At 38.4% G+C, this 18,384-nt stretch overlaps 1 protein-coding gene across 2 annotated transcripts; it reads right to left on the bottom strand.

The window, feature by feature from the left end:
• Nucleotides 1–7,044: 7,044 nt before the first annotated feature.
• LOC137103007 (solute carrier family 23 member 1-like) lies at nt 7,045–12,729 on the bottom strand. Of its 2 annotated transcripts, none has more exons than XM_067482989.1 (12): nt 12,479–12,729; nt 11,930–12,105; nt 11,195–11,352; nt 10,204–10,363; nt 9,808–9,989; nt 9,450–9,570; nt 9,101–9,257; nt 8,771–9,024; nt 8,466–8,630; nt 8,270–8,378; nt 8,008–8,103; nt 7,045–7,838 (listed from the first exon to the last, which is right to left on the bottom strand). In XM_067482989.1, exons 2-12 carry the CDS (start codon nt 12,086–12,088, stop codon nt 7,579–7,581), a joined length of 1,821 nt encoding a protein of 606 aa, XP_067339090.1. In that variant the 5' UTR covers nt 12,089–12,105; nt 12,479–12,729; the 3' UTR covers nt 7,045–7,578. The 2 variants fall into 2 exon arrangements, with proteins under 2 accessions (XP_067339090.1, XP_067339089.1); XM_067482988.1 differs by having other exon boundaries at nt 11,930–12,076.
• Nucleotides 12,730–18,384: the final 5,655 nt, after the last annotated feature.

The raw sequence follows: 18,384 nt of genomic DNA, 5'->3' as shown, positions 1-18,384 counted from the left end.
TGTGTGTGTGTGTGTGTGTGTGTGTGTTGGGGGGGGGGGGGGGTCTCACTGACGTCATGAACACTGTATCCTAACCTGCTGAATGGAACTCCTTAACACACTCACGTACACGAATAGATTGCCTAGAAAGACCGTTCCACGAAAGACCCCTCTTGCACAGTTGAAATGTGATCATCTGGCTCAGCTGTTCGACATAGGTGGCCAAAGAACTTATGATCACATTTCACCATTTGGCTGCTGGCTGGGACAGACAGGAATCCACTTGGCCTATCAGCTCAAATATCTTTCCAAGCTTACATGCACTTAAGAGTTTAGATGTTTAAATGGCAGATTTACCACCTCCATCTTACGCCTTATTCTCACGGGAAACTTACGTTGTTTGTACACCTGGAGGAAGCCCAGTAAAACCAGTCTGACATGTGACCACTGAGCAGCTTCACTGGAGGATTTGCGATTAAGTGTCTTGGTAATGGTTTAGAAACAATGGAAAGAAATCTGAAAGTGAGGTGCTTTTGTTAAACCTGGTGTATGCAAGGCAGCCAGGGCATTAGCCGCTGAAACATACTTTGGCCAGCTGCTTATCTCATATGTCTGCTTGGGTACTCTGAGTACAGTGCACTCCAATGACGCATGCACGTACACAGCCAAGACGAGTGCATCTCATACTGTAAGATAAGTTTAGGTGTAGGTCTCTTACCAGATAATATTTTAAATTTAGTGTGACTGCAATGCTACTTGACCTCACTCAGTCTGACACAGCCAGGGCATCTGTGTAAGCACAATCTTTGTAAGCACAATCTGATTCAGGATTCATCATCGATATGTGTAAAGCAATGTGCCACAAATAAGTTGTGTCATTTGTTCTAGGAGTGTAGATATTGATATCCATATAGATACTGCAGATATTAGTTTAAAACTGTGACACAGGCAGACTTATGGTCATAGGTGATAGTGTTAATCTTTTCTGCTACTTCTGATTTCCGTGTTCTGTACGTTTTTTGGAACATAACTACTTTACACTTACACTGTTCAAACTTCAAAACGTTCAGCTTATTAGGGACAAGTGTGCAAAATGCTTTTTAAATGTCTTTTATACTTTTTAAACTATTCAGGTTTTTCAGCAATTTCGTCTCATTTAAATGGAGAGACTCTTCAGCTACTCTTCAGCTTTGCCCTCTTTCAGCTTTAACTAGTCGATAGTCGGGCAAACTTTAGCCTAGAGAGACCACTCAAACTTTCGGCAAATCAATTTCAGCTATCAGCCTTGTATTCCACTTTTCAATATCTTTTATCACAGTTTTAATGGAGATGGACACACACACAGACATACACACACAGGAAACACATTTTCAAAAATGAAAGCCCTTTTGATACTTTTTACATTTTCTTAGCATTTAAATGGGAAAATGAGTTTGTGGTTTTACCTGCAGTAATAGGTCCAGGTTTGCTGACTGGACATTGGTTAGAATCTACACATTGAGATGTAAATGGTTCTGCATACTTTGACCTAGATTTCAACTTGATGTTTTGAAAGGGTCATAGTAGTTTATAAAGTCTACTTTTCTTGAGGTGTTTGACTTAAACTTTGCACTTAGCTATTACATTTCTACAGTTTCCAGGATTTTAATGCCGCTATTTCATGTTACATCTTCTCGAGGCAAAAGAGTTAACCTTCAATTCTACTTATAGTCTACTTTTATTTTCTTACATTTATATAGCAAATGTTTCAGATATTTTAGCAAAAGCCATTTTTAAGTAGTTCAGCTTCAATTCAGCTTTCACCAAAAGCTTAAAAGCAGTTCAGCTTTTTTCAGCTTTGCTTGGAAAATCCTTTCGGAAAATCCAAAACATTCACAGTGCATTTTCTTTTTAGAAATGCTTTTTCTAACGCCATTAAACTTTAAAACGTTCGGTTTTTAGCGTTCAGTCGATGACGTCACATAATTAACCTTTAAAGTGAGTACATCACCAATGACATCTTCATGATGTCACATATTTGCCTTTCAAGTTTTAAGGCTAACTGGCTTTGAAGTTTGCCTAACCAGCATATGAGGAAGCAACATTTCGTTTATTATTATATGACTTATTGCTTTGTAAATATCTTTTAAGATTTCTATAGATTTAAAAATTATTGCTTTGATGTCATCAAAACCATCATTGACATTACATAATTGCCTTTGATGTGGCTGAAGCATTTACAGTGCATTGTCTTTCTGGCAATGCTTTTTCTTCTTATTATTATGACTTCCGCAACTTAAGCATTTTGTGGCACAGTTATATAAGAAGTTTTAATGTAACAGTGAAAAAGTATTTTTTTATTAGTACCTGCTTAAACAAAGTCAATATTACACTTAGACCCAAAATTTAGCTTTGTGAGAAAACGTCTAACTTTACCGTAAATGCCATAAATGAGTGGTCTGTCTTAAGAACTACAAACCTGATTCCAAAGAAGTTGGCACACTGTACAAATTGTGAATAAAAAAGGAATAATTTACAAATCTCATAAACTTATATTTTATTCACAATAGAATACAGATAACATATCAAATGTTGAAAGTGAGAAATTTTGAAATGTCTTGCCAAATATTGGCTCATTTTGGATTTCATGTTCGGACATGTAGCAATAAGAGGCCGGAAAAGTTAAATGTGCATATAAGGAACAGCTGGAGGACGAATTTGCACCTTATTAGGTCAATTGGCAACATGACTGGGTAAAAAAAGAGCATCTCAGAGTGGCAGTGTCTCTCAGGATTCAAGATGGGCAGAGTATCACCAATTCCCCCAATGCTGCGGCGAAATATAGTGGGGCAATATCAGAAAGAAGTTTCTCAGAGAAAAATTGCAAAGAGTTTGAAGTTATCATCATCTACAGTGCATAATATCATCCAAAGATTCAGAGAATCTGGAAGGGTCAAGGCCGGAAAACCATATTGGATGCCTGTAATCTTCGGGCCCTTAGATGGCACTGCATCACATACAGGAATGCTACTGTAATGGAAATCACAACATGGGCAAAGGGAGATCTAAGACAGTTGAGCAATTAGAAGCCTGTATTAGACAAGAATGGGACAACATCCCTATTCCTAAACTTGAGCAACTTGTCTCCTCAGTCCCCAGACGTTTGAAGACTGTTATAAAAAGAAGACGGGATGCAACACAGTGGCAAACAGGGCCTTGTCCCAACTTTTTTGAGATGAGTTGATGCCGTGAAATTTAAAATCAACTTATGTTTCCCTTAAAATGATAAATTTTCTCAGTTTAAACATTTGATATGTCATCTATGTTGTATTCAAAATAAAATATAAGTTTATGAGATTTGTAAATTATTGCATTCCTTTTTTATTCACAATTTTTACAGTGTGCCAACTTTTTTGGAATCGGGTTTGTATATGAGAGCCAAAGATTAGCCTGTAGCGCCCTCTAGTGTTCAAATGAACAATATGCACTATGCCACGGAGGAGGAGAAAACTGCAGTATAAATCTGTAGCACCTACTCTGAAAATACACTGTCAGGACTAAAGCTTGTGCAATCCGTTATCTCTGACATGCAATAGGCCAGTAATTATGGAGTACACAATCCCCTTTGTTATGGGTAAAGGCAGATGCTAGGAGAACTAATAAGTGGATTAGAGTTTGTATTTCAAGATGAGCTGCTCCTTAAAATAGGGTGTCTTCATTTCTTGTATGGCTTTGTTAATGAACGCCAATGGGACCCCACTATGATGAGGCAGGGGCAGGTCTCCAGGTGGGAGAGAATTGTCCATCTGACCTGGGAAACGCTGGGAAACTCAGATATTGCAGAGCGCTAACTTGCTATCAGATGCCTGTGTGGGCCCTGATTGCTCTGTGGTCTGTAACAGTGGATCAGTCATGAAAATTGGTTTGATCTGGAGTCTGCCTGTGTTTGTGTGTGTGTGTGTGAGAGAGAGAGAGAGAGAGATGCATGTGAGGGCTGCATGAAAGAGTAAAAGAACAGAGAGAAATCATGATGAGCGAAGAAAGACTGCAGCATTATAAATATTTCAGGTTATTCTCAGCAACCAGCAGTGCTCTCATTATAAACTGCTTTAAGCAGTTACATCCATCAGAGCTCAGTCATTTATATGTGTGTTTGTGCATTTTTCAGTATATGTTTCGGGCATTGTAGCAGGTTCATTAGGAAACAAAACATCTTTGAGGCTGGAGCCGAATTAGTAGAATTATAGTTTACATTAGTGAAATAAGTTGGGGTTGTGATTGTTCTCAGTGTTACTGATCCAATAAATACAATCATTTCTCTTTTTTAAAATTCTGAATATTTCATAAAGCACATACATTGTAAAAATAATGAATAACATTTAGCACCTCTCTCTACATTAAAAAAGCTCTGGCATGTGAGGTAAAAGCCATAACGTTGGCCATACAGTTGGACCCACAGTGTGGCAGCTATGATTACTCAACTATGCTACTTTATAATGCAATCAATTGATCAGACTTCAAATATAGATGGTTAGTTAAAGCAAGGGGCGTTGATGAATGATTATAAGAATAACAGTATACTATAGTGATAAAAAAGACCAGAAACAATGGACGCAGGGACACAAATAAAATAGAAGATGGACAACAGTAATTTAAGATTATCAAACTACTAAACGTTTAGATATTTAAAAACCATGCTTCTTTGCTCACATCAAACATGATTCAGTTTTACAGGTGTCTGGAATTATTCCATATCTCTGGGCACATGTGTTCGTCTGGGCTCAGGAGGTGAACAAACAATTGTGACGGTTGCTTATGGTCCACCAATAAAACTGAAGGCTTAAGATGATTTATATTGTGATAATCTACCACTGTTATTATCAGATGTCATTCTGTGAGTTCATTACAAGATAGTATATTCTCAGAACAAAACACTATTACCAGATGAGTAAACATGCTGTAAAAATGTCAAGTTAGTTTCCCGAATGATGCGATTAACTTGGAAACATCTTATTCGCATATTTTTACTTTTTCTTGGTTTTTGTTCTCCTTGAGCCTATAAAATTGTTGCCTTTAGGTGATCAATAAAGCCACCTTAGAGTTCAAATCTAGAGCGTTTTTTTCTTGTTATATTTAAATACTTAAAACTGCTGTTAATATTGGAATTCCAGCCTAAAGGGCAGGGAAGAAATGTAGAAGTGCCACATTACATACCCATGCAAATTACACTTCAAATATTATGAATATGAAATTAGTAGGTTCGATCCCCGGTCCCGGCAACATGTCAAAGTGTCTCTGGGCAAGACACTAAACCCCCTAACAGCCCATCCCCAGCTGTGCAGTGCCGGTCCAAACCCACTAGAAATTGGGAAGGGTTGTGTCAGGAAGGGCATCCGGCATAAAAACTGTGCCAAATCAACATGTGGACAATAATGATCTTTGGCTACCCTGATCTCACAGGACTAGTCGTAGAGACAAAAAAAAAAGTATGTGATTTACTCTGTGTTGAAAGAGTGTTTGCATGAATGATTCATTCATGCAAACATACTTTCAGCCTGTTCTCCAAAGCCCCGTTAGCAGTAATATGTATGTCAAAAAGATAAACTTATTTGAAGGCTTTCATGGTTTTCATTAGATCTCATGAGATGCCTAAAAGCTGAGAGAGCAGATGTTATAATGTCGATTTTAAAAAGAAAATATATGAGAAATGTCTCAAGGCTGAAGACAGAGAAAGTGGGATGCTGGTAAATTTAAAACCATCTGTGGTGAACAGCAAGTTGCTGAGTTATCATTATCATTTCCCATTGAAATGCAGATCACTAGCACAGTGTTACATAAAACACTAGTGTGCATTACTGTAATATATGCAAATCCTTTTCCAGAACACCACCTTACAAAATTTTATATTCTGTAATGTGTTTTCAGCAAGCAACAAAAACACATTTCCAAAGAAAAGATATCTAAATTACACTTAGAACCTCATGCTATTGTATCCTCCTAAAATAACATTAGTGTGCAGCCAAACAAAGGCAGGCAGCTGCTTGGGGTTCCCAGGGTGGTAGGGGGTCCCTGAGGGCTGACAAAAGTTAAACTATGACTATGTGCAAAGTTTGCAATGACAGTATCAGTCGCAGACCTCCCTAAGAGGCCCCCGACGTTCACTGGCTCAGTTGGTAAGGCAGTCGTCCACGGCCACAGAGTCAGTGGCTTGATCCCGGTCCTGGCTATATGTCAAAATGTCTCCAGGCAAGACACTGAACCCCGAACAGCCCATTGTCATCCCCAACTGTGCAGTGCCGGTCCAAGTCCGGTAGTAATTGGGGAGGGTTGCGTCAGGAAGGGCATTCGGCATAAAAAACAATGGGACAATGATCCGCTCTGGTGACCCTGAACTCACAGAATAAACCGTGAGGACAAAAAAATAAAAAATGATAAATTCTGAAAGTGGAAAGAAGAGAACAGGAAAAAAAGGAAGATTGTGATAAGTGGAGATATTAATTATATATAATAAACTAAGTAGCATTAGCTAAATGCTGCTAGTGTTGCTTTAATTGTGGTGAAGAGACAGTTGAATAACAGAACTTTCATTGGTTTCACATTGTTTCTTTTACTTTGACACTTAACATGAGTTAACTTGGGTAACTGAGTTAGCAGAGGTCAAAATTGTTAGCATAGCTAGCAGGCTGCAAATAATCAGCTAACTCAGACAGTATCTGTTCTGTGGTAAACTGATGAAAACTGCCACGTTATGAATGTAAGTTATGCAATTTAGATGCAAAGAAATTTGGACAAGTGTACTATAAATCACTGATGTACTACTGTAAGTTATCGGGCCATGTGCAGTGTGGTGTGTGTATTTTATTGTATTTTCCATATCTTAAGCATAGTGGTTTTATGTTACATAAATGTTTGCCAAGGGCCCCAACAGACACTGCAGCCAAACAGTGACCTGTGTTCAAAATGGGCCTCAGGGAAAACTGATAGCACCACAGATTAAACCATTACACCATATCCCACCTGCTTGTCAAAGGAGGTTATATGGAGGAAATGAATACAGAGAGAAAGAAATGAAGGCATCGAGAAAGATTGTGGAGATGTGTTATCTCTGTTTATTTTTGCAAGAGGAAACACAATAACAGCTACAGGGTTGTTGCTGTGGATCCTTAAGCAGCTGCCTGGATCAGTGTGGAGATAGGGCTGTGTGATAATAAATTTATCCACAGCCTAAATTTAATTTCCTTTCAAAGAGGAGAACGAGGGGCGCATTATTCTAGTTTTCTGTCTCTGGTGTGTGATCAGTTGTGAGTTATTGGAAGAATTTAGAGTGATGCAACATAGCGCTTTGATCGTTCACTATTTCTCTTTTAACTGGAGTTGATGCAAAGTGAGCTACAGTTCGCACTCTTGATCAGCTTACTGTGATTTATTTAGATCGAGTATTTTGTAATAATAATAATATTCTGTTTATGCTCATAATTAAAGTAACTGAAGAAATGCTGCAATGAATATGTTTGAATCTTTACAAAAAGGCAGCAAATATGGATAGTGAAGAGATCAGGGCCACGCTAAATGCTCAGGCTATATGCTCATTATTTTATTATGGGCTAAGTAGTTTGGATCCTAAAAAGAAGATTCATCAGTGACCTTTATGGTAAGGTTATTCTTCTGGCTCTGTGAAATATCCTCATGGTCCTTAGACTTGTACAAAGACCTGCTGTCTTTCAATGGACAGAAAGGGATGTATCGAACCCAAGACCGGGATGAGAGACAAGCACTCATGCCAAAGGGGAGGTCATATATGTCTTCAGTTCCAAAGGTGTTGCCTGAGTCTTCTAGGTCCGCTTTGTCCAAGGATAAGAGGCCTCGCTCACGTTTGGTTCCTGAATGTTTTCAGATAAACTGTTAGATGAATAAACTACACTCTTAATGAGAGAAAAGCTTCAGTAAGGATTATAGAGAAACAGTATAACAGAAACAAAATCCATTCAATGGCCACAGGTTTGCTATGCATTATACTGTATATGCAATTTGACTGCAGCTTCAGCTCACCAGGAATTGTGTTATCAAGGAAAAAGCCAAGGACCCCTCCTATAAACATGTGGGTGGTCAACAATATGTGCAACACTTGGTCCACTTCTTTTACACCTGAGTCACACAGCAAAGATAGTAGAAAACGATATGAGTGTGATATACATGACCAGCTTTTCTAATCAAGGTAAATTATTAATAAAAACCCTGGTTCTGTTTTTATTCTAATGAAGACAGTTTCTTGTCAGCTAATAGGAACGAGCTAAGCTCATGTCAGTTATACCTGTTGCTAAGGCATTAGGATTCTTCATGATCCAGTTTGGAATGACGAGTGCAGAAAAAATTGAAAAACCAAAAACAAAGATGTTCCTGGAGGAATTCATGTCTGTGGACTGAAAATAAGACGTGTCTGCATAAAACAACTCTAAGTCCAATAGCAATTGCAAACAAATGAAAAGTCATTTTACGCTTTTGGTTACCTGTAGATTAGAGATTCCAGTGGCGGTTATAACTGCAAACATGACCAGGAACATTCCTCCAATCACAGGGGCTGGGATGGTTGTGAAAATGGCTCCAATTTTACCCAGTGTCCCTATCAAGATCATGAAAACTCCACTTAAGAGAATCACTTTTCGACTACCCACCTGTTGAGCAAAAGCTATGTTGTAAAAGACATTTGAAATATGAGTAAAATAAGAATTTTAAATAGTTTTGAATATTTGCTTCTTCTGAATGCTAATCTTTGGGACATTTTTTGCGGCCAATGTTGTTTTATCCATTTTACCTTGGTAATGCCAATGGCTGCCACATTCTCACTAAAGGAGGTAGTGCCATTGCCTGTGCCAAAGGCCCCTGCCAACAAAGAGCCAAGTCCTTCCACACCGATACCCCTGTTGATGGCATGTTTAGGGGGATTAGGTGCCCCTGACAGCCTGGCGCATGCATGGTAGTCGCCTACAGACTCTGCCATAGAGCATATTATTCCAGCCAGAATGCCAATCACACCTGCCAGGTTCACAGTTGGCATCCCCCACTGGCCTGCATGAGGAGTCAAATTAGTGATTACTGAAAAATCCCCATCTTTCAGCAGCGTTTTGTTTTCTTCTGAGCTTACCAGGATAGGGAAACGTGAACCAGGAGGCTTCTTCTAAAACATTTCCCTTTACATCAGTACGGGCCAGGTGGCCATATTGAGCTGGATCAGATGGTAGGACATCACAGATGGTGAGAAGGTAGCAGACTAACCATGAGACGGCAATCCCCAGCAGAATCTAATCAATACCTAATATTAGTATCAATGTCACTAATCACTGTAAAATATGACACAATATAGACTATAAATTGAAGATTAAAACAGGATAATACAACCTAACACAAACATTTTTACCAAGTCACAATCAACAAATCTCACAGTATCTGTGAGTAATAGATCACTATGAGTAATAACTTTTCAGAAGACATACAGGCATTATCTGGAAAATAAAGAACTTTGAGAAGTGCAGTTTCTTGGCTTTGCTGTATGCTGGAACAGGGACTGGTATGTGGCGGAGGTACTGGGAGAACAGCATGATCAGCACTGCAGTCCTGCATGTATGAGATAAACTGCCATTAACAAGATGATGTGCAAATTAGAAAGTGACATCTTGTTAGAAGGTGACTTATCATGACACTGTGTCTTCATAGACCCTAAGTACAGACATTATCCACAAGAATTTAGTTTTTAATGTAATAACTTTGAGTGCCAACAAAAGGAGGTCAGGGCCAAAAGTGCAGCCCATTGCTACAGTACATGTTCACACAATAAAAACAGCAGTTACGTACATAGCAGAGATGCCCCAGTGGCTGCCAGCCTTGACTCCAGCAGAGTCGTACAGCGACAGCCCTATGAGAGAGATAGTAGGGGCAATTGTCAAGGGACCAATGAAGCGCATGAGGAAGCCGATGAGGCCAGAAAATCCAACAAGTATCTGGAGAAGGGAGGCCACCATGATTGAGCCCTGCAACTATGAACAGAAACATAATTGGATCATTAGCATTGATGTCATCACTGAGATGAGGGATAAACTGTATCAGCAAACATGATTGGTCACTTTCAGTGGTGAAAACCACAAGAGTTGACTGTATTATTCACAAGCTCTGCAGAAGTGCTGTTCTACATTGTAGTTGGTTCCTTTTTATCCAGTACTGTGCGCAGTTTTTAAAAAAAAATGTACTCACTGTTCTCATGCGCGTCTGCCACACGTCAATAAAAAGAGGTGAGGAGGTGTTGACCAAACTGGCGTTCTGGGTCCAAGCTGGGCACTTCCATTCTGGCATGGACAACATGGCCATAGCAGGTGTCACAAGGGCAAATGTTCCCCCTTGTAGGATGGGAAGCCTAAAAACAGAAACAGAAAAAATGAGAAATCCAGGTCAAACCATGCAGTTAAAGGACGCCTTCACTGATTTTGAACTTGTTTCTTTTGGTTCCAGTTAGAGTAGTACGAGTACAATCTTTGAGTTCCCCAAATCAAAATATGATGAAAAATGCCTCCAGATGACATCACTTGGAGGAACCTTCAGTTCAGATCATGTAATCTCATTGCTCACACTATTGAGTTTGTAATCATGGTCAGCCTGCTTTTCCAGAGCTTCCTGAGATGACATCATCTGAACTCCTAATGATGAAAAACTTCTTAGGGTGATGTCATCTGGAGGAGTTTTTCAGCTAGAAGCAGATAAATATTTTTCTAATTAATGAAAGCATTAATGTAAATTAAAGCCATAGAAAGCAAGCTGAAAATTGAAAACAATGTTTAAAGAATGTCAAATGTCTTCTGCTGCATCAGAGTGAAAAATGCACAGTGTGAACTGGGAGGCCCACATCTGATGAACATTTAGGATTCTCGTTTTCATTTACAATTAAGTCAGGCAGTGCTTTGAACCAAATGCCACTGCCCACATGTTCAAATGATAATAATGAGCATGTTGGCATGCTGATGTTTAGCAGATATGCTACACTTGTATAAATGGTCACCAACTCAGCTTAGCATGTTACTCTGCAAACAATTCAGAATTGGCACTAAAACCAAAGTACAGCTGAATCTTATGGGAATGTATTTGACTGCGCAGATAAATGATTTAGCAGCAGATTATATAAGCAGGTCACTTCAACAGCCTCACCTTAAGACGAGTGAGTGGTGGAATGAGTCAGCAGCAACATACTGACCTAACACCGAAGGTGACCTGCAGCAGGGTGCACAGGCCAGAGACGAAGAAAATGGTGTTAATAAGGCGACTCTGGGTCAAGCTGTCGTGCTGCAGACACAAGCCCTCAGAGAGTATGAGAGGGATGGTGATGAGTGCACCAAATGCTGTCAGGTAATGCTGCAAAGTGGAAGAACAGTGACATACATTTATTTCTATTGATGAGACCACAAGAAATTATGCTTTGAGAAAAGTTTTGATTAAAAAGATCCCTCCCCCAACACTCTGTTCCTTTGTGGGTTACTGACTTTTTTGTTTGTCTATTTGTATGTTTTTAACTTGAATTATATAAAAGTGACCTTTAAAGCTATGTACACTGTGTGATAATTCTCTCCATCACTTCCATGTCCCCATGCTGTCACATCCCTCCATTCATAATACGAGTCTCATCATATCTCAGTAAGGATCTTTCTGTCTGTGTCTCTCAAGCAAACCAGTTGCAAACAGGTTGCTGTTTTGTTTTTGGTTTTTTGCAATTTTGTCAAAGCTGCTTTTATGACCTACTGTTACACAACCCACCTCCTTCTCATCACCTCTGTAACCACCAGAATGTTTCTAGCCATTTTCTTTCTCTGCTTCGCCTCCAGAATTGTCAAGACTCAGTGTGGATCCTACCCCATCTTTCTCTCTTCTCTAACCACCAAAACAACAGTTGCGGGCAGCTAAAATCAACTGACCCTTGCTGGGTTGCACCCACCTGTATAGCCAGGAAAGCACAAAGGTACCAAGGGGGGACATCCGTCACGCAATAAGCTGGTTTACTTCCGTCATCCTCGGCAACACAGCTGCTCCTGCATAACTTGTCTGCTTTTCCTCTGGATTGATTATTGATCTGTTCATTCATCTGCAGCACCATATAAAAACATAAAGGTCCTAAATACATAGAAAACACTTTTAAGCATATTTAAACTGATATTTCAGATCGAGAGAAACAGTTGATAAGCTTTTAAGCCACTTGAGCAATTATCTATTGGTTGCTAATATGCATAGCTATACAACAGAATATTATAAATTACAAATGTATTCATAGAAGAAAATAATTTTCTGTAAAAGTAAAAAGTAAAACAAATTACTCCCACTTGTCCCAACCTTTACTCACGGTATAGCAAGATTAATCAAAACTCTGCGTAGTGTTATGCTCACTATTTAACTCTATGTCGAATGTAAGTTTTGGCAATGGAGCTTAGAAAGAAAAGAAAGATGACTGCATGAGGCAAAATTTACATAAACAAGTCATTTTACTTACATCAAATGCAAGATTGTCGAGTCCAGTGCTTTCATGCCTTAAATCCATTGCAGCTCTACCATAGGATACAAATTAGCTCTTCTAACAAAGTGTTAATTGAAAACTAATGAAGCAGCACTCATACACACAAGCAGCCTGTATGCTGTAGAGTCAAAGGAGGACAACAGAATCATTTTATCTTCAGTGGGAAGAGGATTCCAGGTTTACGAAATGAGGTGTGAAGGTGCTTTACTGAAAACACAGTGATGACATTGTTGTTTGACCTGCATTTCCTTCCTTGTTATCACATTTACAGCTTTCACTTTATAACAGAACGCAGCTTATCTCTCTACTCAGTTAGATACGCTTCTCCGTTGATCATTACTTACTATATTTTGTGCTGTGAAACTTTAACTGGGAGGGCCTCAATTTTAACTCAAGGCACAGTATATTGTTATTTTATTATATAAATTTTATCGTCACTAAAGATGTCACAAGGGAAATTAGAACGCAATAAAGAGATTATATTTCAAAGAAGCCGGGTTAGATGATCAGAAGATTTATTCTACGCAAGAACAGGCAGCCTACTTCTTTAATTTACTCAATACATGCCAGTGAATGAAGCGGAAAAAAATAAAGCAAGTGCTTACTGAGGACACTGACAGTTGCAGCTTGATGTTTTGTTTGATCATAGCGAGCATTTAGTGCGTACCTCAAACTAACAGTCAGGTGACAGGAGAAAATTTCAAAGATTGTTAGATAAATGGATTTATGCCCTCAAAGCTTACTTCACTCACTTAGAGGGGGTAAAGAATGTGACATGATCTGGATGTGTGATGGTGACACGTGTCAAGGCCGATGTAGCTGAGCATCTAATTACCGAAATACAAAATACACTATATTTTCTAGCATCACGGTGCTTTTGCAGTGCTCTCGCATTTTATTGCTTTGTATTACTTTGTACACAGAGATATTCTTCGTGTACTTTGCACTGGTTTATTTGCAAAGTGCAGTCAGGCTCGTCACTTGGGGAAGTAATTTATATTCCAAAGGATTCCAAACTTTAATGTCATTGGCTGGGATCTTACACATCATTAACTCCTGTGACATTTTAGTATATAATGCTGCTTTATCTTTGTGACTTATTACCTTGCAGGTTAATTTTTCTTGTTTTAAGTTTAGAAACAGCCAGTTTTGAGCGGGACTGTGTAAAAAGTGATGTTTTGGTTTTTTTTCTCAGCACATTGAAACAAAGATGTGTGTGTCTTCATTAGTTACAAGTGACAGTGTATATAGAAAACCTAATGTGTCCCTGGTTCTTCTCAGTGATTCCCTCTCAGGAACAGCAGCATTTCACCAAACTCCTATCAACCTGTGCTGTCCGACGATTCTTTATTTAAAGTATGACAGTCTCAGTGATGCTGCCAGTTCACATTTGCACTTTAGGTTACTGTAGTATAACTAAGGCTCATTTTTATAATCAGTGAAGAGGTAGCGTGAAGAAATTCTGACAAATTCGGACAGGAAAAGGTAGGATGCATCGACATAAACACATGGGTTAAAAGACGCAAAGAACATTCAGTCAGCAGATGTCACAGCACATAAAGTATCTGTTCGTGCAGTAAGCCATTGTCTCTCTGCAGAGCCTGAGGGAAATGAGTAGTAAAAGACTCCAGCTCTTCTTAGAAGCTCTATTTGACAAAACATGGTGCTGTGGCTGCACGATGTACAGTCGCCTTATGGATTTTTCCATTCTTGTATCAAATATTTAGTGCTGCATCTTTCACAACTTGCTGAACGCATATTAGGATGCTGCTTCAAATTTTACAATAAAAATGAGCAACTGTTTTGCATGTGTATATATATTTTATATATTTTGTTGTCCCAGCAGGAGGGTTATTGTGCTGTTACCCTTTCACTGCTTTAATGTTATTTTAATCTCATGCTCTCATTTCTCATCCATGTCTTCCTCCAGACAGCCCACACTTACTTTGCCAAGTTTCACATCAAAACACATGTAAGTGTTTCTCCTCCAGCTGAGCAAAATCCGATTAATGGTTGAATGGCTAATACTTGTCTCCATCTGAGAACTCAGACCTTTTCAAAACAAACAAGTGTCAGCACCAATCTCCTTAAATGTGAAGTCAGAGTTCCCTCAAATGACCATTAATCTTGACACCAGAATGTCTTTGTGTTGAGGCAGGTTCAGTGCAAGTTTAAACAAGAAATGTTTCCTCTGGATGTTCATCACACCTCTTGTAATGAAAATTAGCATTTAAATAATTTCGCACATCTAATTTTTGTTATTTATTTCAGGGTTATCACATTATGTTGTGATTTGATTGATTGTAAAGGAACACTGAGAAACCACTGAGCTCACTTATGTGCACTGAATGTTTAACAATCAATTTGCACCACCAACAGTACATGTGTACTTGCTCCTTTGTTTAATAATTGTAATGGCGCTGATCCATTTTGAGTGGTCCGACTCAGCAAGTAACTTCATCAGAAAGTGAAGCATTTGAATGTCTGTGGATACACCAGAAAAAACATATATTTCACAGTATTTGTGGGAGCACAGAACTTAAATGACCCTGTAAACATTTGACAGAACAGAGGATTTTTTTTAACCTAACTTGAACCTGCAAGTTAATATGTGAGTGTCTGTATGCTTTGGTTGTCAGATCATCTCAATCATGGTCCTCAAGAAGCCTGCTTGTTTTCCAACTATCCCTACCTTACCCACCGCCAATCACCTGCAGCAGTTGTGTTCAATCAGAAGTTGAAAGACACCATAGATGACAGTGGAGATGGGAAAGCCAAAGTGAATTGGTATATGTTCCAATTTCTGTTTGACTAAACTCAACTTATTCAGGGAAAACTTGCAAACAAGCAGAACATTCATTTAAATAAGTAGAACAGTCTTAGAGAAGCAAGGTCATTTTTGATAACGTATGCATTCAGGCTGTCTGCATTGGTGTTTATTTTTTCAAGTGGCTGAAATTTGAAGTTATTTACCATAAGTGTCTCTAACTCCAGCCACTAATTCTTAAAAAACACTTTGTTTGTCCTAATTTTAAAGGGCATGTGAAGTCACTAGTAAACAATTGTTTTTAATAATCAGTAAAACAATTTGGTAAAGTAATTTATCAAATGACCACATTTCTAGTAAAATCTCTTTCATGTGCATATGTAGCGTATACGGCACCATAGATAGTCTATGGTAGTTTATAGTGAAGTATAGCTTTTTTAAACTATAAATTAACAAACTTCTAATCTCTTTATTTGGGTTTCTACCGTGAAAGGAAACCCTCCTTCCATTTCTTTACCAAATGTAATGAAAGATTTCTAATAAATAATGTCCTAAATCATATAAAAAAAAACTAAGCCAAATTTAGAGAAAGAGCTAACTTAGGAAAAATAATCACTTTTGTCAAGAAAAAAGGACATAGGCCATTATTTTAAGAAGGTGACGATATGTTAAGTATAATATACTGTACATTTGTAGAGATTATTATGTTTGAGCTTATGTCTTTGCTGCAAATACGATAATATTTAATGTAATAATAGAATGTGATGTTTAACTCCAGGATTAAGGTTCCCTTTCAAACCAAACGCTCTCACTGAATGTCACTAAGATGTTGCCCTGGAGGCTTGGTGTGAGGTTGGTATTGCAAAAGGTGTACACTTAGTAACAACCTTTAAACCTTTGAACCCGAGGGAGAATTCAGATCAAAATAATCAAATTTCTTTCTCATTGTCTCAGTCCTGACTCTATACTGGGTAATGTTATCAGCCCTGTGGAGAGTGGTTAACATTAGTGTCAGTTTAACCCTAATGTGTTGAAGGTCACGGTGCAAGCGAGATGCTTCAAGATAGCATCAATCACCAATATCATGTCAAAATAAGATATTACAACGCTCTTAATCTAACACTCTGTTGTATATAGGGAGCAGTAAGAAAGCTATAAAACAACAGTCCTTTGCAAACAAAGCATATCAAGCGTATCACTTTGCTGCACAGAAAAAAGACCTGACTTACAGTGTGCAGAGCTAAAGTGTTTTACTACTTTACATAAGAGCCTAAGGACAAAAGGCTGCTCCTGCAGGTGTTTTGTAAGTGGTTTCCAAGTACTTAATGTGTTATTGCAGTCCTAATTATGCAACACAAGATATTCCCCAATGTAGAAACACAGGGCCAAACAAATGATGATCACTGAAATCATTACCTGTAAATTGCAGTTCTCCAGCACATTATGTCCTTTCCTCAGTGGTGATAGGTGCGGAAAAAAATCAATGACAGGGACAGTATGTGTTAATATGTGATTTAAGGAAGCAAAAAAAGAAGTGTAGACAGCTGTGTTTTGATTTACTAAAAGGTCATTTTATAAAATGTGATTTCTTCCTTTGTGCACGTTAAATACTGAATATATCTTCTCACTAAAGAGCTTATGTGAGCAAGGTCCTGCTGAAACAAGCAATAACAGATTGTGTCTGTTCGTTTAAATGATTCCTAAATGTGAAGATTCGCCTGGGTACAAACAAGTGCACATGCAACTTTTCATCGATATGCAAAACACAGAGCTCATGTAGGTCAAACAATACGGTTCAATAGAAGATGATTACTGTTTTAGGTGTGTATTGATCACTTCTTTACAATTGTGGATCTGCCCAGCTAACAGAGTTATAAAGCTAGTTTGGATTTACGCGTTAAAATCAATACTCATGTTGAAAACCCAGGAGAGAAAAGCACATGCAGCAGAACTGGCCCATTAAATGTTCGTTCACTGCAAAAACGCTATAAACACCCTTAGATGTGTGGCAGCTTATCTTTTGTTATGTTTAGGTTGATAAAATATGAATGAGGTGCAGCAAATGCAATAATTTGGGTAAGAGCAGATTTGAATCTAGAAATAATTAGGATGAAAATATGTTTTACACTACACTACCAGTTTTAATTGTTTCACACCCATTTGAACTACAACATTGATGAATTAAAGAAAAAAAAAATGAACACGGTTTGATGAGTCTTAAAATGACGTGAATCATTTTCATATGCTGTGGCCTTCACAGTCACCGGCTCCATTGGGAGATTATGGACTGACTTGTCAGGCAGCACTCTCATCATCATTAAAAAACCCAAATAGACTAATATGTCTTGGAATTATGCCGTTCCTCCTGAAGACTTCCAGAGACTTGTAGGGTCAATTCCAGGGCGCAGTGAAGCTGCACATTGAGACACACTTGAAAGCCTTAAAAACTTTTTCTAAATGGAATCCTATTATTTACATTAACAGAAATTTAATAAGACAAACAGTTTGGGTTTTTTCACATTAGAGATTTCTGTGTTTGTGTCTGTGATCTGGAAACCATCTTTCAAGGTCCACTTAGGATAACCACAGGCCTTGAGAGCTCTCCTCAGATCTTCATCCTTCCCACTTCAGAGGAGGTGGGGATGTTTTCTGCACTGTGGTGGTTACTATACAACAAAAAAATTTCCCAGGGACCAGAGGGACCTCAGCCAAATCAATATTACCACTGGAGAGACAAAGACACTGTAGAAAGAAGGTACACGCAAACTGTAGCACAAAAAGGCCCCAAAATGAATCTTTGTCATCATGTAAACTATGCCAATAAATGAAGATTGCACAGGCCACAAAAACAAAACAAAACAAAACAACACAAAGCCTACAATTATGCTGCAACAAATCACACCTGTCTGGAAATAATTATTTGCATGTTTCCTTCAGTAGGACGTTTAATCAATAGGAGATGAAACATTTTTCCATAATTTTTTTTTTTCTCTAGAAAGTTCATCAAAACTAATCCGAACTGTGTGTTCAGTTCTTCCTTGGGCTACTTGAGGTATATTTGCTAGATGTGCTGAGCAGCACTGATGTTGCATCATCCATAAACCGAGGCATTTCA

The sequence above is a fragment of the Channa argus genome, chromosome 17 (genome assembly GCF_033026475.1).
Source record: "Channa argus isolate prfri chromosome 17, Channa argus male v1.0, whole genome shotgun sequence".
NCBI classification, from domain to species: Eukaryota; Metazoa; Chordata; class Actinopteri; order Anabantiformes; family Channidae; genus Channa; species Channa argus.
The sequence above is the reverse complement of the archived record's forward strand: the minus strand, read 5'-3'. Positions and strand labels throughout refer to the sequence as shown.